General features: G+C 37.6%; 1 protein-coding gene across 3 annotated transcripts; it reads left to right on the top strand.

The window, feature by feature from the left end:
• The first annotated feature begins 189 nt into the window (after positions 1–189).
• map4k2 (mitogen-activated protein kinase kinase kinase kinase 2) lies at positions 190–20,596 on the top strand. 3 transcript variants are annotated; one of them, XM_077544928.1, is made up of 33 exons: positions 190–591; positions 872–1,099; positions 3,895–3,952; positions 4,035–4,125; positions 4,479–4,543; positions 5,090–5,145; positions 6,582–6,629; positions 6,704–6,746; positions 6,840–6,912; positions 7,296–7,427; positions 7,529–7,591; positions 7,839–7,920; positions 7,998–8,108; positions 9,999–10,077; positions 11,268–11,326; positions 11,419–11,468; positions 12,659–12,835; positions 13,167–13,200; positions 13,463–13,619; positions 13,690–13,856; positions 15,445–15,486; positions 15,694–15,778; positions 15,847–15,926; positions 17,230–17,290; positions 17,374–17,497; positions 17,596–17,654; positions 17,723–17,826; positions 17,903–18,062; positions 19,101–19,169; positions 19,249–19,335; positions 19,418–19,488; positions 19,558–19,613; positions 19,756–20,596. In XM_077544928.1, exons 2-33 carry the CDS (start codon positions 1,007–1,009, stop codon positions 19,841–19,843), a joined length of 2,724 nt encoding a protein of 907 aa, XP_077401054.1. In that variant the 5' UTR covers positions 190–591; positions 872–1,006; the 3' UTR covers positions 19,844–20,596. The 3 variants fall into 3 exon arrangements, with proteins under 3 accessions (XP_077401054.1, XP_077401055.1, XP_077401056.1); XM_077544929.1 differs by lacking the exon at positions 190–591 and having other exon boundaries at positions 716–1,099; positions 12,797–12,835; XM_077544930.1 differs by lacking the exons at positions 190–591; positions 12,659–12,835 and having other exon boundaries at positions 716–1,099.
• The last annotated feature ends 16 nt before the right edge of the window (positions 20,597–20,612 follow it).

Below are 20,612 nucleotides of genomic sequence, written 5' to 3' on the forward strand. Positions count from 1 at the left end.
TAATAATAATCAAGCCAACTTGGTGAAATGGAATAATTTGCACCAACTATAATGCCAAATCCCAAATAGCCACTAATCCACGGGCTAACTGTTAGCTCGCGGGCTAACTGTTAGCTCGCGGGCTAACTGTTAGCTCGCGGGCTAACTGTTAGCTCGCGGGCTAACCATTCACCCACACGCTAACCCCGGGATAACTCCCAAAATAGCCGCTAAAAAAAACGCTATTTTATCTTGTGGAAAATGAGGTTTGAACTTTTGGCCTTATTTATTCAAGTAGTTTAAAGAAATATTAATTTTGCTGTTCTTGTGTTTATTTTATTTTTACATCGGATGATTTAATGTATATTTATATAGGCTACATTATTTTTTATTATTTATTTATTGGGGGGCGGGTCTTAATAACAATATATGTATTCCTCTGTCTTTATTTTATTTTTCTTTATTTTGGTTATTTTTAAAAGCTCCTGTCATGCTGTGGGCGGTTTCAGATGGACCTTTTTTGTAAATTTAATATAATACCTTTAGACATTTGAGATTACATTTTTTCGTTTATTTACTTGATGACTACACAAGCGGATCGCATTGAGCCAGGTAAGAAAACAACACACAAACATTTTGGTCACGAATATATCATATGTATGTGTGTGTGTGTGTGTGTGTGTGTGTGTGTGTGTGTGTGTGTGTGTGTGACAAACATAATTAATCCGGAGTTTCCCGCTTGTTATTGTTCGACATTTTTTACAGCGTGCGTTTTTGTTTTGCCCATGCGTGTTGGACTGCGGCAGGTTTTCCTTCTCCCGTCTCTTTCCTTCGCGCGCGTGTTTCTTTAAAAGTCGTTTTGTTTCCGTGTCTTTCTTCTTCTTCTTTCGAGGGGGGGCCCCGACGTTCTTTGTCCTCCAAATCAGGAGCAGCAAGCGCGATGTGCGCCGCCTAGACGGGGGAAAAAAAAAAAAAAAATCCAGAGCACCCAAAAAGGTGCCAGCGGCAGCGGGGCCAGCGAGCGAACATGGAGCGGATCGGGGTGTCATTCCTCGACCCTTTGGACGACTACGAGCTCATCCACAGGATCGGGTGCGGCACCTACGGGGACGTCTTCAAGGTGAGACGCAGCCACCAAATCAGCCCCGTTTTCAAATAATGACGCGCGATATTTTCTACTACTACTACAAAAAAAAAGTACGATAAGAAAATAAAGCGATTCAAAACTTCCTTTAATCGTGACGTCACTAACGCTAGTGCAATTCCTGCGCAGTTATTTCAATTTTTTTTTTTTACACAGGACACTTCATTAGGTACTTTTGCAGACAGTGGGGAGTGATTGAGACAAAAAAAAACCTAAATATATTCATTCTGGAAAAGAGGCAGAATTATTATTATTGACAATTTGGCTAATCTCAACTGGTCATTGGTGAAAAGCTAGTTGACAGCTGTGCTACTAGTAGGCCTACTGTCTACATGGCATTTAAAAAATCTTGTTAACATGATGCCAACGAGTACAGTGAGCATACTAGTAGTGTTGTAAGTGTGCTAGTACTAGATTTTCTAAAAATAAAAATAAATAAAAAAGATAATTGAGCGCATTAGTAGAACTACTGTGTCCTACTAGTAACGCTCCATTTTTTAAATAACATTTCTGAACGTTTAGAACAACTACTACTAGTTGGACAACTAATTACAACAGTGAGACAAAACTGCACTCATTGACATTTACATGCTACTAGTTCTAGCAAAGTACTTGTTGCTAACTAGAATATTGTCTTAGGAGTGCACAGTTTTAACTCACTGGTAACATGTTAATAGTGTGTAGATATGTCATGCTTTCAAAGAAAAAAAATGTTACAAGTTGTTCTACTAGTGTGCCCTAGTCATTTTACTAGTGCTCTACTGAACTCAATAAAGACAAGTTGTTTGATATCCATATTAAGGTCCATATACACTATGAGTATGCTTTTTCCCCACTACTAAGTCAATACAGCGCACAAGTACAACACGTATGGTGCACTAGTAGAATGACTCTCATACTAGTAACATTTTTTACACTACTGCAGTGTATTTCTGCACAATAGTAGTACAGCTGGACAGGACAACTATACAACACTGTGTACTAGTTGAACATTGGTACAACTAGTTAAGTGCAAGATGTCAACTAGTAGAATTGATGTGACTCATAGTAGCACTAGAGCAATTTTGCTTTACTTCTAACATGTTCTAATAGTATGCCAAAGTTGTGGACAAAGAAAGTACTAGTAGCTTACAATTGAATAATTGCTACTCAAAGTCTATTAACATAATCAATAAATAACCATAGAAATGAGGGATTCTTTATTTGTTCTGTAAGTGAGCAAATTTTGAAATTCAGCAGAGGTCAAGTGATTATTCGATTTCACAGAACTTCGACACGAAGGCACGGTGATGATGAAATTTGGACTCTCGACTCCTTGTTTGGTGAATGGAGACATAGAAGGGCGTCCAATCGGGGACAATGGCTCGCTTTCGCCTCGGTGGGAGGCGAAAATGCAGGACAAAAAAAAAAAAAAAAGAGGTCTCCACCTCCGGACATGTGACAGTGTGAGCCTTCAGTGGACCCACATCAAAATGCAGCGAGATGTTTTTATTTTTGAGGCAATTATAAAGACTGCTGAAAAGTATACGGAACTGGTCATGCATGGTCCATTGGAATGTGCCCGTGACCCTAATATATATGCATACAAATGTATGGAACTAGTGGTTTGTCGGAATGTGCATTGTGTAAATCGCAGGCTGCTATTTCGGGCTACCTTGCGTCTCACTTCACTGACAGGAAGCGCCGTGCTCAAACAGGAAGGAAAACAGGAAGTGAACGTGTGTTTGACGTCGTGCGGATGCCAGAGTGAAAACATCACATCACCGCCGCATGCCAGGCAACCATTCACCGATATCCAGCATTTTATGAATATCGGCATCGGCCTCTTTTTTTGTTTTGATGGCGATATATTAAAATTTGTTATTTATGCTCTGACGAGAGCTTTTCTACTCCATCTGCTCTGAGTGAGCGGCTGTTGACTCCCTGCAGCATTGGCCCGCCCACAGCACCATCTGATTGGTTGCTCGTGCAGTGCTAACAGCCAATAAGCAGCAATTAGCGCCTATTAGCCCGCGGGCTAACCTAATAGCCATTTTTTGGCGGCTATTTGGGAGTTATCCCGGGGTTGGTGTGTGGGTGAACGGTTAGGCCGGGAGCTAACTGTTAGCTCGCGAATTAGCACCTATTAGCCCGCGAGCTAACAGTTAGCTCGCGAATTAGCACCTATTAGCCAGCGAGCTAACAGGCTAGCTTGCAAATTAACGGCTATTAGGTTAGCTCGCGGGCCTACCTAATAGCCGTTTTTTAGCGGCTATTTGGGAGTTATCCCGGGGTTAGCGTGTGGGTGAATGGTTAGCCCGCGAGCTAACAGTTAGCCCGTGAATTAGTTGCTATTTGGGAGTTGGCATTATAGTTGGTGCAAAAGCTGATGGCTAACCCTAACCCATGTTGCAAATCACAAAAGCTATTTAATAAACATGTCCTTGAAGGCATTTAAGCAGTCAAGTACTGGAGTTTGTATTATTATTTTATTATTAAAAACACAAACTTTTTTTTTATTCTGCAAATGTATATCTGCTTCAATTATCGGTTATCGTTCTCCCTGACTACCGATAATCGGTATCGGCTCTGAAAAAAGCATACCGGTCTATCTCTATTTTATTGAAGAGAAATAATATTACTACAATGGAAAAAAAAAACATTATTTTTGCTCAAATAATTTCTGAATTAATTATTAAATTATTTACGAAAAGCAGAACAAAAATATAATAAATTACTACTTCAAACAATGAATGTTGATGTATACATGAATTACTATTTTCCTGATCCAGGCTCGGAACATCCGCACGTCGGAACTGGCCGCCATCAAGATCGTCAAGCTGGACCCTTGTCAGTCGTAACTTTTGTTTCTTATCACTTTTAATCCACGCTACTTCTTCACTCTGACCTTGAAGTGGTTACGATTGTCCAGGTGATGACATCACATCCATCCAGCAGGAGATCACCATGATGAAGGAATGCAAGCACAAGAACATTGTAGCCTACTTTGGCAGTTATCACAGGTATTTGGAAAAAAAAAAAAAGGACCATCAAAAAATTGTAAGCAAATATGCTACTAGCTCTTTAGTTGCGTATATTTGAAACAAGAATGAAAACAGGAAGTGTTTCAACCTATTTTTTGCTGAAGGTTATTGAATGTGGAATCCTCATTTAATCCTGCTTTTTACGCCTACAGTTTATTTTGTAATGTACATCTTTGGGCATGATTATTGAGCTATATTGCGAGATGAGAAGTTTTAATAGAGGGATCTGTCAATATTTTATTTTTTTAATTGTGTTTGCATTATTTTGAACGTTTTTAAATGCTATATAATTGTATTGGGAAGCTCATTAAACTGTTTGTACCCTCGGCCAGAAACACCAAACTGTGGATCTGCATGGAATACTGCGGGGGAGGTTCCCTTCAGGATATCTATCACGGTATGAATAGATACAATTGTGTGTGTTTTGTTTTTTTAACTCATTCACTGCCATTGACGGCTATAGACGTCAAAAATTAATTTGAACTATTTCTATTAGTTGCACATTTTTTCCCCAATTTTGCTGTACATTTAGTTGTTTTTTTATTGTACATTTAGAACAGATATACAATTTGTGATTAATCGTGAGTTAACAAAGTCATGCGATTAATTACAATTTTAAAAAATTATCGTCTTACGCCCCTAATTTTTAATAATCTTTTTTTTTAAATTAGTGGCATCAGGTGATTAAAATTTTTAATTGTAATTAATCACATGACTTCACTAGTTAATTTAAGATTAATCACAAATTTTATATCTGTTCTAAATGTACAATAAAAAAAAAATCCCTCGGTTTTCATACTCTTAACAAAAGTGGAAAAAAATATGAAACTAATAGAAATAGTTCAAATGAATCTTTGACGTCTATAGCCGTCAATGGCAGTGAATGAGTTAATTTGTCATTTGCACTTTTTTTAAAAAGTAATTTTCATGTTTTTTCCCAAAGTGACTGGCCCATTAAAGGAGAAACAGATTGCGTATGTGTGCAGAGAAACCCTCCAGGTAAATTCGTTTTTTATTCTGTTACATGACAGGCTGCTGTTAGATTGTGAAATCTACTATGTTACACTGCCAGCACCGTGACTCATGTTTCCCGCCAGCTACAGTAAGTAGCACTTTTAACCCTCAACTATCACACAAGTGTGGAGAAACATGCATTGTGTTCTGTCATTACGAGTGGCTATGTCAAAAGTTTGATGTCATCCGGTTTAAGATACACTTTTAGTGGTAAAAAGTCCGCTGCCTTTAAATTTGTCGCTTAGTAATTAAAATACAATGTAAAAAAAAGTAGTGGTTAAGGGTTCGATCTTGGGTCCGGCCGCCATGTGTGCCGTTTGCATATTCTCCCCGTTCCAGTGTACCGATCCATCTCTTTGTTTACAGCACTGGTAAACAAATGCCGTTTTGTGCAAACTTTTTGTGGGCATAACGAGAGATAGACCGATATGCTTTTTTTCAAGGTCGATGCCGATAACCGATATTTGAAGCCGATATACATTTGCAGAAAAAAAAAAGTTGGTGTCAAAATTTGTAATAATAAAATAATAATAAAAACTCCAGCACTTGACTGCTTAAAGGCCTTTAAGGACATGTTTATTCAACAGCAACATGTTAAAGGTTTTTGTTTGCCATCAACTTTTGCATCAACTATAATGTGGCTTCCGCACGCTAACTCCCAAATAGCCGCTAATTCGCGGGCTAACCATTCACCCACATGCTAACCCCGGGATAACTCCCAAATAGCCGCTAAAAACGGCTATTAGGTTAGCCCGCAAGCTAACCTAATGGGCGCTAATTCGCGAGCTAACTGTTTGCTCTCGGGTTAACCATTCACCCGCACGCTAACTCCCAAATAGCCGCTAATTCGTGGGCTAACTGTTAGCTCGCGGGCTAACCGTTCTCCCACACGCTAGCCCCCCAGATAACTCCCAAATAAATAAAAATTAGGTTAGCCTGCGAGCTAAGCGTTAGTTCGCGGGCTAATAGCCGCTAATTGCTGCTTATTGGCTGTTAGCACTGCACAAGCAACCAATCAGATGGTGCTGTGGGCGGGCCAATGCTGCAGGGAGTCAACAGCCGCTGACTCAGAGCAGATGGAGGAGAAAAGCGCCCGTTGGACCAAAAATAACAGTTTTTAATATACATCGGCCATCAAAATAAGAAAAGAGGCCGACGTCGATATTCATAAAATGCTGAATATCGGCAGCGATTATCGGCCGAGCCGATTATTGATCTATCGCTAGCATAACCAGCATAATTTCAGAGGATGACGTTCAATATTTTTTGACAAAAACTAGGCTAAACTGTAAATCTTCCCGTTTCGGTCTTTTAAATTGAAACCGTCTCAAACAAAATAATGTGCTGTCATCTAGTGGCCGATAGTGGAATTACACCCGCATATGATTGTGTTATTAAATGCACTTTTATGTGTTTTGCAGGGTTTGTATCATCTCCATGAAACAGGCAAAATGCATCGAGACATCAAGGTAAGGCGAGCTGCGTGACGTAAGGATTTTTTAATTTATTTGATGGTGCATTAAAACATTGTGTCTCTCCACAGGGAGCCAACATTCTTTTGACAGAACGAGGGGACGTCAAACTGGGTCAGTTGAGATCTGGACGTGTACCCGCTTGTCCAGATGATCGGACTGCGTGGAACTAAATTCATTATGTGTGTGCTTGTGTCTTAATTGTAGCGGATTTTGGTGTGGCAGCAGAGATCAGTGCCTCTGTGGCCAAAAGGAAGTCTTTCATCGGGACGCCCTACTGGTAAGGGTCACAACGAACTGAACAGGGATAATCGCACCCAGGATAATATTTTCGAGACATAGTTGAGATGATCTCACATTACACATAACGATAAATTCACAGAGTCTCCTCTGAGCTTGATGCTGACTCCGAACATATAAATTTATCATTTGTGATTGTGAACCCACATCTTTTGCCAAGCGGATTGGTTAAGAAAAATTACCCCTAACAATGGCTCTGTGAGAGATTTACGATAATCAGTATGCATGATTTAGGTTTAAAAAAGTTGATTTCACGTCTTGGAAGTTTAGCAGACAAATCAGTGACAATAGGGTGTATATAAAGAAAATCCGAGTGGCCCTAGAACGCTACCTTGAGGAACTCCGGAATCTGCATGTGTGCAGGATGGCTCCGGAGGTGGCGGCAGTGGAGAAGAAGGGCGGCTACAACCACCTGTGCGACATCTGGGCTGTCGGCATCACCGCCATCGAGCTGGCCGAGCTCCAGCCACCCATGTTTGACCTCCACCCAATGAGGTCAGACCACAGCGGCGCAGACGCAAACCACATCTTGCATTTTTTTTCTTCTTCCTTGCGGTCACCCACAACATAGAAGTGATCCTTATTTACGGTTTCAGAGCTTTGATGCTGATGTCCAAGAGCAGCTTCCAACCACCAAAACTAAAGGACAAAACTAAATGGTCAGTATAAACGACGACTAATTACATTTTCAAATTATTTTTATTTTTATTTTTATTTTTATTTTTATTTTTATTTTTATTTTTATTTTTATTTTTATTTTTATTTTTATTTTTATTTTTATTTTTATTTTTATTTTTATTTTTATTTTTATTTTTATTTTTATTCTGGAGAGCTCAGTATTGTTCATTCGGTAATTAAAAAAAAAGAAATTTCTTTAATTCTCTGGCTTTTGCAACGACGCCACAGGTCTCCAGGCTTCCAAAGCTTCGTCAAGATGGCGCTTATCAAAAATCCTCGTAAAAGGCCATCCGCTGAGACACTGCTACAGGTGAGCGGGCTAACTTTTACCATTTGCCCTTCATCCGGCATCCGCCAGGTGACGCTTTGCTCGTCCTTCTCTTCCAGCATCCGTTCGTGATACAATTGTTGACCCGCAACCTGGTCATCGAGCTGCTGGACACCGCCAACAACCCCGAGCTGCACACCTCGCACAACATGGACGACAATGAGCTAGAGGTCGGGTACAGCAGCTTGGTGTACTGTTCCCGCTATATGTAACAGCAATGGTCCCATTTCTAGAAATCTCTGAAAGTGACACTCTAAAAACAGTCGGGGCAAAAGTAACCCATCTGACCCAACTTTAAAAAAAAATAAAAATAAAAATTTTGTGTGCAAAACAACCCAGAAAGTTGGGCCAAATTGACCCAAGTAGAGGATCTGACACAACTTTATGGGTTGTTTTGTATAAAATTACCCAATTTTTAATCCAAAATTGGGTCAACTTGACCCACGTAAATGTATATTTTTAAACTAAATTATCTTCTTCTTTTTTTGCAAAACAACACACCAGAAAGTTGTAATACAAAATTATTTTTAGACAAAATTATCTTCATTTTTTTTTTTTTTTGCAAAACAACCCAGAAAGTTGGGTCAAATTGACCTAAATTGATGATCTGACTCAACTTTCTGGGTTGTTTAATACAAAATGACAGAAAATTTGAATGAAAGTTTGATCCAATTTAAGACCCAAAGTTTGACCTAACTTTGGATCTTAAATTGGGTCATTTTGTATAAAACAACCAAGAAAGTTGAGTCAGATCATCTACTTGGGTCAATTTGACCCAACTTTCTGGGTTGTTTTGCACAAAAAAGGGTAATTTTTTAAAAGTTGGGTCAGATTCTCTACTTGGGTCAAATTCAATTTGACTCAAGTAGAGGATCTGACCCAATTTTATGAGTTGTTTTATACAAAATTACCCATTTTTTAATCCAAAGTTGGGTCATGTTGACTCAAGTAAATTGATATTTTTATACAAAATTATATTTTTGTGTGTGTGCAAAACAACCCATAAAGTTCGGTCAAATTGACCCAAGTAGATGATCTGACTCAACTTTTTGGTTTGTTTTATACAAAATGACCCAATTTTTGACGCAAAGTTAGGTCAGATTGACTCAGGTAAATGTATTTTTTTATACAAAATTATTAGTATTTTTTATATATTTTTATGTTGGGTCAAATTGACCCAAGTAGAGGATCTGACCCAATTTATTTTTATTTTTTTTAAAGGACCTTTTTTTTGCAAAACAACCCAGAAAGTTGGGTCAAATTGACCCAAATAGAGGATCTGATCCAACTTAATGGGTTGTTTTATACAAAATTACCCCCAATTTGTAACCCAGAGTTGGGTCAAGTTGACTCAGGTAAATTTATATATTTATACAAAATTATTGTTATTATTATTATTATTTTTTTTTCAAAACAACACAGAAAATTGGGTCAAATTAACCCAAGTAGATGATCTGACTCAACTTTTTGGTTTGTTTTATACAAAATGACCCAATTTTTGACGCAAAGTTAGGTCAAATTGACCCAAGTAAATTTATATTTTTATACAAAATAACCTTATTTTTTTCTTATTTGTTTATTTTTTTGCAAAATAACCCAGAAAGTTGGGTCAAGTTGACCCAAGTAGAGGATCTGATCCAACTTAATGGGTTGTTTTATACAAAATTACCCAATTTTTAACCCAGAGTTGGGTCAAGTTGACCCAGGTAAATTTATATATTTATAAAAAATTATTTTCTTTTTTTCAAAACAACACAGAAAATTGGGTCAAATTGACCCAAGTAGATGATCTGACTCAACTTTTTGGTTTGTTTTATACAAAATGACCCAATTTTTGACGCAAAGTTAGGTCAAATTGACCCAAGTAAATTTATATTTTTATACAAAATAACCTTATTTTTTTCTTATTTGTTTATTTTTTTGCAAAATAACCCAGAAAGTTGGGTCAAGTTGACCCAAGTAGAGGATCCGACCCAACTTTCTGGTTTGTTTTGTAGAATTTTTTCTTAAAGTCTTTTAGCAAGTTGAAAGCATGTGTACATCCCATTTTCTGTTGACAGACTGGGGTTGAGGCTCCGGACAAGATCCAGTCAGCAGGAAAACATCTGCCGATTGAAAGAACAGTGTCTGAAGAACAATGTAAGTGCAGCAAAAGACAGGAGTGGGCAAAGCAGTTCCGATAATCGATTCAAATTCCTTCATTTTTGCCATTTATTTTCTATTCATTTATCATTTGTTGAATCGTGTTCTTCGTGATCATAAGAAATCATAAAATTGGGCAGCTCCTAACCGGATGTCTCGACATATTTTGCCACCATGAGTGGCTTCCCTTGTCTCGACATTCAGTGATGTAATCTCCGCGTTGTGAATGAGGAAGGACAAAAAGCCCCTCAGTCGGCCTGCCGATGGCTGCCCTCGTCCATACATGTGGGATGGAGGCCTGCTCGGCGGATGGCACAGACAACATGCCAGTGGTTGTGTGATACACACTGCCACTTTTATACTCGGGCAGTTGTAACTGGCTCCTGGGTGCTGGTGGTTGTTGGGGCGGGGGTCAGGGACTGGGCTTGTCTGCGCTCTCAGCCCAGTACCAAATCATTGGTCATACGTTCTTTTTGTTATAAAGTTTTAAGTTTAGATCAGGGGCAAGCAAGTTTTATTGTTTTTTTTTTTAACAATGCATTTTTTTAAATGTACAGATGGGCCATATTATGTGTAGGTGGGTGAGATAAATAAAAAAAAAAGATAATTTTTTTAAAATAATAATTTCAATTGTTTTAATGCTAAAACAGTAAAAATCTGAATTTCAGGCAGAACATTTGACTGGTATATAATGTTTTGTCCTTTAGTTTTTGTTTAATTTAACAACTACAACATTTTTTTTGGGGGGGTGGGGGTTAATGTGTTTGGCTAATGTTGTAATGTGTAAAAAAAAAAAAAAAAAAAAATCTGTGATTTAAAAAATAAATAAATAAATTTAAAGGGCGCAATGTTTGAATGTCATCATATTTGTCATATGTTGTAATGTGTTAATGTGTATTTAAAAATAATCACAATAATTGCAAAAATTGGCCCATTTTAAAAAAAAATTGCCAATTTTTATAGAATTAATTTTGGCCAATTAAATCAAGCCTGCAGTTATTTATTTTGAGAATATTTTTTACCTTTACATTTTTTTAAATTTAAATATATATTTAAATTACATTTTGTTATTCTTAATTTATTTAATTGATATAATTAACCAATTTTATAATATACCGCTTTATTTTCTTCAATTGTTATTTTCCCCAGATCATGTCTTCTGTATTGTACTATTGTTTTTCTTGTAGTTGGTCAAGTGAAGTTTGGCCCGCCACTGAGGAAAGTCACTGAACCTTATCCGGATCTGGTAAAATTCGATCCGGCCACCATGCTTACTGATGCCCATAAATAAACAATCACGCGCCCGAGCCAATGTGGTCGTTTTTTCCCCCCGAACAGGGCTCTTATGATGACGACTGGAGCTTATCTGGAGATGAAGACGACTCACCGTAAGAAGCCTTTCCGTGTCACATAAAAAAAAAAATCTTTATTTTAAAATCAAAGTGTCTCATGGTGAACAAAACCTGACTTTTTATTGGATTAAATACAACCATTGTGATCAGTTCTGATGCTCACATGGAAATGATGAACTGTGCCAAATTGGAAGTTTACTGTAAAATGAGTGTCTTGGGTCAAAGAGTGGGAAACACTGGCTTCCTGCTTGCCAATGGAACGAATGAATGATGCGGTTGTGATTCTATGAAATGGAGATACCATTGAGTAGAATGGAATTTTTAATTTAGGACGTGGCAGCTTCCTATGCTGGCTGCAGAAAAAAAACGTATCGACTAGTAATGAAGTTGTACCTTGAGATACAAGTTTAATTCATTCAAGACATTTTACCCCATTGGAGTGAGTGCCATCAATCAACAAAACCAACAAAAAAAAAACGTGTAAAAAATGTACAATAGTGACATAATTAACAGGAATGTAAAAACGTATACAGTTTTTGTCTTTTTACTTTTTTTTTTTTTTTTTTTTTACTTTAATTCAGTGGACATTGTGGTGTGCATGCCCTGGCCACTTGGGGGCAGTGTAAAACTGTACTGTATTTAATACATGAAGAAGTTTCACAACTGCAGTAATATTATTAATTTCTCACAGAGGTAAAAAAAAAAAAATGCTTGTGAGTATTCTCTTCCCGATACCAGCACCTTTAAAATTAGCAGATTTAATAAATGAATGGATAATTTATACTAATGACAAAAAGTCATGCTAATTACAGAGATGGCAAATCCAGAAAGTCAAAACCCTGCCACAGTTTGCCTTTAGCCCCTCGTGCTAGCTTGCTAGCTCCCTAGCTGGTAACCAAGCACCAGGGGAGCTAGCTAGAGAGCTAGCTAGCTAGCACTTGGGGCTAAAACCAAACTGTGCTACCTCACGCTAGCTATCAAGCTACCTAGCAGGTAAACAAGCACCCGGGGAGCAAACTAGCTAGCTAGCCAGCTAGCACCTGGGACTAAAGTCAAACTGTGGCAGGGTTTTGACTTTGTGGACCTGGATTTGCCACCTGTGGCTAGTTAGGAAAAACCTTCAAAATGAGAAACCAAGTTGAAACATCTGAATGGGTAGTAAAATAGGACTATTAGGGTTCCTGCTTGAATTGTGTGCTTGAAATGATATCGTATCCGTCTTGTAGCCTTTGTCCATATGTCGGCACCATGACCGGTCTTTGTGGGCCAATTTATGTCGGGGCACCCCGCCCGGTTCCTTCCCCGCCATTGTTCTGGGCCGTCAGGGCCTATAGCCAGATAAACACCAGGTCTTCCTGTTGCAGGAGCCTGTTGGAATGTGTGGAGCAAGCTCTACAGCTGAGGTAGGCCACGTCCATCCTCTCCAGCTCGCCCGTCCCATTTGTGATGACGATGTTGTTATGTAAACATCAGCTCCCTGGCCTCATCCAGTGGGTTTGTGTTTAGCCCCTCCTCCTAATCCAGACCCCAATCCCTAAAAATCCCGCCGTGGTCATAATCTGGATTTTGCGATTCACCACAAACCCACTGGTTCGCAAGCTTTGTGTGAGTGTGTTTATGTGCTGTTTCTTCCCCGTGTGTTCGTCCGTCTGACTCTCACATAATCTCGTCTCTGAAATTGTTATTACCTAATCGGATTCAACAAGCTCCTTTTTTTTCTTTTTTTCTTTTCAGGAGTTTAACCATAAAGAGGGCGCCATCTACTGAAGTGAGTGAAGAATCACATGCGCAACCTTTTTTAAAGGTTCCATGCCATCAAGATGTTTTATGCATGAAGGTCAAAATTAATTTGTAAAATGGTTTATAGGTCCCATGCCACAATTTTTTTCTTTCTCCTTAGATAATACTTGATATCAATTTATTGGGTTTGCTAGATAATTTGGCAGGTGATGCCAAATTTGAGCAAAACGACAAAATGAAAAAAATACTGTACATGGCACGGTATTTCATGTCATCTTTCTCATCACTAGGGAGGAAGGAAGAGTGGTTTGTTCAGTCCAACGACAGCCTCCCTGCCCGCCTTTTGCTCTTTAAGCGTCAACACCGGTGACAGAGATGTCACACAGCGGCCGAGCTGTACACTGGGCCCGGATGCTTCCGTCACGCCTGACTCCACCTCCTCTTCCGGTACGGCCCCGTAACGACGCTTCCGCCACATGTGGCTAGCCGGTCGTGACTTTAAAAATCTGTCTGTTAGCCGTCTTGGCCCGATGCTCGGCCACGCAGGACATCAGGCAGCACTGCAGTGACCCGTGTCTGCCTGAGGGGGGTGCTGTAACGACAGAAACGAGAAAAGCCAGTTCTGAGAAAGAGACACCCCTCTCGCCTGAATGGAGCACACTGAGAAAGAAGACTGAGGAATCTGTGAGTTGAAACCACCTTCATTTCTGCCGGTCATTAACTCATTCACTGCCATTGACGGCTATAGACGTCAAAAATTCATTTGAACTATTTCTATTAGTTTAACGTTTTTTTCCCCCATTTTTGTTAACAAGAGTATGAAAGCCTAGATTTTTTTTTTGTACATTTAGAACAGATATAAAATGTGCGATTAATCGTGAGTTAACTAGTGAAGTCATGCGATTAATTACGATTAAAAATTGTAATCGCCTGACGCCCCTAATTTTTAATAATCTTTTCTTAAAAAAAAAAAAAAAGATTGAATTTTTAATAATCTTTTTTTTTTTTAAATAATCTTTTTTTTAAATTTTTTTTTAAGAAAAGATTATTAAAAATTAGGGGCGTCAGGCGATTAATTACGATTACAAATTTTAACCGCCTGATGCCCCTAATTTTTTATATTCTCTTCTTTAAGAAAAAAAAAAAAAATTAAAAAAAAAAAGATTATTAAAAAATTAGGGCTGTCAGGCGATTACATTTTTTAATCGTAATTAATCGCATGACTGCACTAGTTAACTCCCGATTAATCACAAATTTTATATCTGTTCTAATACAATAAAAAAAATTATAGGTATTCATACTCTTGTTAACAAAAGTGGGGAAAACGTTAAACTAATAGAAATAGTTCAAATGAATTTTTGACGTCTATAGCCGTCAATGGCAGTGAATGAGTTAATTGATTTTGCTAAAATTATGGGTTTAAATTATATTAAAAAGCATTAAATACAATGTCCGGAGGCAGTAAAAATGTAAACATGACAGATACTTCCCTATGGGGTAGATGCCACGGACTTCCCACTTCCGGGTTTTACACATCAGTGCCGTTTCCGGTCACTGCTGGCCGCGTTCCAACACTCGCACCCCGACCCCTGCGCCCACGAACCGCGCGCTCCCGCTCATCGGCGGGAAGGCGTCTCGGATATCTAAAATGCAGACAGACACTACACACTCGCACCCGTTGACGGGAACGCGCAAGTACCGAGAAGCGGCCCACACGTCGCGAAACGGAAACAAAGTTGATCGGTGAAAACCCGGAAGTCCCGCCTCCTCCGTGGCATATAGTCCATACTGTATATAAACACAGCATATTTACGTATATGCGTATGTATATATGTTGGGTGCAACAAGGGCATTACATTTGTTTTAAGTTGCATTAAAAATAGCATTAAGTTAGACTTGTTGATACTTAATATTTGCCTCATACGCTAACCCTGTCATTTCCTAATTGGATTTGTTTTGAGCAAGATTTTGACTTCATATTTTTTACAGCGTTCCCCAACTATATCGCAGTTCATCCTTCACAATGCTAACAAGCTAACAGTTAGCATCACTAGTCGCGTTTTTTAAAGCAACAGATATTTGAAGTGAACACATACAGTGGTGCTGCCAAGAATAATATAAAGTGTGTTTTAAGTTCAAAGTGTATTTTGGTAAGATTAAATGTGTTTTAAAGCGCGTGGGAACATACAACAACGTACTCGCTGCGATAAACGGGGGTTCACTGTATCCTTCCCCTTTTTTTTTTTTGGTAACTTTTTTTTTATATTTCTAGAGGGCTGAGTTTCATGGACTTCCTCCCACCCCTCAAGTCCATGTAAGTGGTCACATTTAACCACATGCATCCTCCTAACACACATGGCATGCTAAAAGCTAGTTTGAGCTCATACTCAAATCCAAAAGAATTTTCTAAATGAAGCATATCCTGTTTTTGGGTCAATTTCCTCAATATTTACAGTGAATAATATTGAAGCAGAAAATAGCAGTGAGGTGTACTGTAATTTATTTTGGGTGCATTCTGTAGATGGGCGCCTGCTTTTCCAAAGTCTTCAATGGATGCCCTCTCAAAATCCACTGTGCTGTCACCTGGATTTTTCCCAGCACGAGAGGTAAAATATTCATGTACTTTCAAGTCATTAAAAGCACAACGAAATGAGCGTTGATGTCTCCTTCTCAGACCAGTATCTTATTCTTGGGGCAGAGGAGGGAATCTACACACTTAACCTGAATGAACTTCATGAAGATACACTAGAGAAGGTAAATAAATGACAGAATGTTATTATTATTATTATTTTTCATGGAACATATCTCTCCATTGCAGGAATGGTTACAGTATAGCAATATTTTTTTCATAGGTTTTAACAGAGTATAATGCTTCAAAGAAAAAAAAAAAAGAAAAAAAAGAAGAACCTGTCTCCAAAATATATGAATTTTTGTCCCATAAATTCGATAACTTTAATCTCTAAAATTCAGATATTTTATGTATAAATATTAGTGGTGTCAGGCGATTTAAATACTTAATCGTAATTAATTGCATGACTCCAAGAGTTAACTCACGATTAATCGCAAATTTTATTTCTGTTCTAAATGTGCAATAAAATGTACAGTTTTCTTACTCTTGTTAAAATAAAAGTGGATTTTTTTAACTAGTACAAATATGGCTGCATATTTTAATCATTGATAAAGTAATTTCATAAAATTGAGTTGAGATGAAAAAGATGTACTCTACTGCATTGTATTGTAAAAAAAAAAGAGTGTAATATTGATTTGTTGAGGTCATTTTTCTGCCACTAGATGGCATTAATGCATTTGTAAGACACTGGTGACAGCTCAGTGTAGTTTTCTTTTCATATTAAGAGCTATCTAATCTTTAATATGAAGTAACTTGTGAAATTCTGCACATTTTTTAAATTGTAAAATACAACTTGACCCCAGTCTCCACAAATGTGTGCATTGTTATTAACTCATTCACTGCCATAGATGTCAAAATTTCATTTTAACTATTTCTATTAGTTTAACATTTTTTTCCACTTTTATTAACAAGAGTATGAAAATCTAGAAAAAAAATCATTGTACATTTAGAACAGATATAAAATTTGTGATTAATCACGTTAACTATTGAAGTCATGCTATTAATTTTAATCGCCTGACGCCCCTAATTTTTAATAATCTTTAAAAAAAAAAAAAAAAAGATTATTAAATGAAATGTCTAGGTTTTCATACTCTTGTTAACAAATGTGGGAAAAAAATGTAAAACCAATAAAAATAGTTTAAATTATTTTTTGACGTTTATAGGCGTCAATGGCAGTGAATGAGTTAAATTTATTACTGCTCAATTTTGACGTGGACGTGGTCAACTCAAAATTAATGCACTAATTTTGACACTCCTAATTAATGTACAACTTTTGTTCTCATATTACGGCATCAATCGTGAAAATATTCCGCATTGATCTAAAATGTGCAATTTATCTTCAAAATAAATAACCCTTAAAAATACAAAATGGCTTACCGGTAATACTTGTCCCTGTGTTTGACTATCGTCTTGTCCTCCCTCACACAGCTGCTACCCCAGCGATGCACATGGCTGTACGTTATGAATAACGTGCTGATGTCCGTGTCAGGTAACGATTTGACACAAACGCGCCGCCAAGTATTCCAAAACCACTTTCACCGAGAACCTGCTCACCTCCGCATCCCACGGCAGGAAAATCGTCACAGCTTTATTCGCACAGTCTGACCGCCCTGTTCGAGCAGAAGGGACATTTGCCGAAAAAACACAGCAGCCTGTCGCTCGGCACCAACCGTTTCACGGAGAAGATGGGCACGAGGTCGGATGTCTTCATTCTTGATTTTGACATCCGTTATAATAATGTCGTTATTGTGTTCCTTTCCTGCCTGTCTGAAGGATTTTTGTGTGTTTCCTCAGAAAGTTTGCCTTATCCATGAAGATCCCTGACACGAAAGGCTGCCGGAGATGTAGCGTTGGTACGGCGGTGCTGGATTTCTATTCCGTGTCTTGTCTTCGGTCACTCAACTCGTCTTTTGTCTTCCAGCTCGAAACCCATACACGGACAGTACTTTTTTATGTGGAGCGGTTCCTTCCGGCTTAGTTCTGCTCTTGTGGTACGAGCCCCTCCAGAAGTTCATGCATCTCAAGGTTTGTAGCCTGTTGCCTTTTGAGCTTGAGGCGCCAAACGTTTTTAAGGATTTTATATCGTCCGCTCTGCCCGTAGCATTTATCCACGAGGCTACCCGACTCCCTGCCGATATTTGAGCTGCTGCTGTTGGTCACCGACGAGTTCCCCCAGTTGTGCGTCGGGGTGAGAGACTGCGCCAAAGGGAACCTCAAGTTTGATATCATAGAGCTTAATGGCGCGCCAATTTCGGAGCCAGGTACGGATGCTCGTTAAAAAAGTACTCTTGGCATCTAAAATGTCTCGGTTGGATGGAAATATATCGTCACTGCTATGTGAAAAACACTTAAGTTAATTTTTTCTCTCCAGATTTGACATTTTTACATTTTTGGGATGTCTGCATTTAGTTTCATCACCAAAACATCAAAATGTTAAAAAAAAAAAAAAAAAAAAAAAAAAAAAAGGGACAAAAATTTATCATTTTAAAATATATTTTTTAAATATGTACTTTCTTGCACAATTATAACTTAATGTTGGAAATATACAGTTTTTTTTGGTTTAATCTATAACAATATGTTTTTTCTCAAGTATGCACAGTATATGACTTTGTTCGATAATATACAACTTTTAATCTCATAATGCACGATTTTATCTCCCTGTATTATGACTTTAATCATGCAAATGTATTACTTTTTACCTCAATATTATGACTGTAGTCTCAAAGTATTCTCTTTATTATCATATTACTTTTATCTAAAAAGTATATTACTTTTAACATAAAATTTTAAATAATATATTTTGACTAATCCAAAAGTATACTATACTACTTTTAAGCTAAAAAAAAAAAAAAGTGCCCTCTCTTATTAATGTGTTAATTTATTATTTATTATTTTTTCTTTAACTTTATAATTATAGTATTTTGACTTTAATTTTAAAAACATATGACTCACCCTAAAAATATACAACTTTGTTATTGTAAAATTGTGACTTTAATTATACATGACATATGTAATACATAAATTCTTCACTGAAGGCAGGATTATCAAAATGTTTTTTTTTTTAAATTTTGATATGAGTTTTTGGGAACTTTTTTTCTCCCACTGGGGGAAATAGGATTCTGACATTGAAAAGAAAAAAAAATATTTTTTTTTTTCTTATTGGCGGGAATGGCAGTGCAGTCCAGTTAGATATAGAGAAAATACTATATTTTCAAGACAGCAAAAATGATGCATATTTAGTATCTTATCTTGAAAACTATGGAAAATACAGAAAATTCATTTCCAATGTTTCTTTGCAGAAAACGGGGCTGTCCGGGCCGTACAGGTCACCCAGTTGGACCGAGACACTGTTCTCATTGCATTAGAAAGTAAACTACCTCCATTTTGACCGACCTAGTCATTTCAAACGTGATGGTAACGTTTTGAATTTGATTTTTGACGCCGCAGAAACCGTAAGGATTGTAAACCTACAGGGCTTCCCGTCCAAGGAGCTCGCCGCTGAAATGGTGTTCGACTTCCCCATAGAAACGCTTGGTAAAAACAAACAATCATTCAAAATGGTTGATTGATGTATTTATTTATTTGTTTCAATTGGTTTGATTTCCATTCCTCGCAGTCTGCTTGCAGGACAGTGTGCTGGCTTTCTGGAAGCACGGACTGAAAGGAAGGAGTTTTCGCACAAATGAGGTGATTGAGTTTCAAGATGTTGTTGCCGCGTAAAATCGCTCACGGGATGAAATTGTACGTGATTTGCAGGTAACGCAAGAAATTACGGACGAGAGTCGAGTATTCCGAGTTTTGGGGACAAACAGGTAGAAACCATAGTTATAATTTTACAAGAATTACGTTTTTTTTTTTTGGTGTAATCTAAAAAAAAAAATTTGTTTTTTACCACACACTATGTATATTGTGTATACATATACAGGACGTTATCAAGATTTTTTTCTTCCCTAGGGACATCATTCTTCAGAGCACACCCACCAACGAGCCCTCAGCACTGAGCAATGTCTACATTCTAACAGGCCACGAAAGCAGCTATTGAAACTTGCCTCCAGCAAGTATAAAATGGGCATAAGACATATAAAGTCCATCCAGAAAGTATTTATAGCGCTGTAAATACTTTCCAGGTGCACTGTATACTTGAGAGTTGCATTTGTCCTAATCTTCTGAAGGCATCAATATCGACTTTAACTTGAATGTACTGCCCCCGAGACATGTTAGCATTACTGGAGCCACCTTGCACAAGAGTGAATCATGCTAAGTACTTTACATGTTGTACTGATGGATGTGGTTTCTTTAAATATGAATGAATACATTTGTCCTTTTATTAGACAAACAGGGAGGTGAGGCTAATGCTAACTGTAAACATCGTAGGTATTTATTTTTAATTTACTTAATTAAGCATAGACAACTTGTTACTGAGAAATTACTATTAAGTTCCTTTTTTTGACGGCAATGTACGTTCCACTACACTAAAAGTGTTTTTGTATATTTATATTATTTATGGAACGTGCGCTGTATAGTTAAACACTCACCTATCCCTGAGATACTTGAAGATAATTTGCATGTAACCATGTTTTGAAGATAGCTGTTCATAAATTTATAACATTTTTACACTATACTTAGAACATGTAGTTTTTTTGTTCTTGTTTTAAATATATATGATAAAAATATTCTTGTTTCATGTTGCTCATAAGCTCGACAGAAGTTGTCACAATGATGGCTGATACTGGACCTTTAACGAAATATTTTACATTGTATCACACAAATGAAAAATAAACCTACTGTTTCTATTTCTACGTTTCTATTTC

Source organism: Vanacampus margaritifer, chromosome 15, assembly GCF_051991255.1.
Source record: "Vanacampus margaritifer isolate UIUO_Vmar chromosome 15, RoL_Vmar_1.0, whole genome shotgun sequence".
NCBI classification, from domain to species: domain Eukaryota; kingdom Metazoa; phylum Chordata; class Actinopteri; order Syngnathiformes; family Syngnathidae; genus Vanacampus; species Vanacampus margaritifer.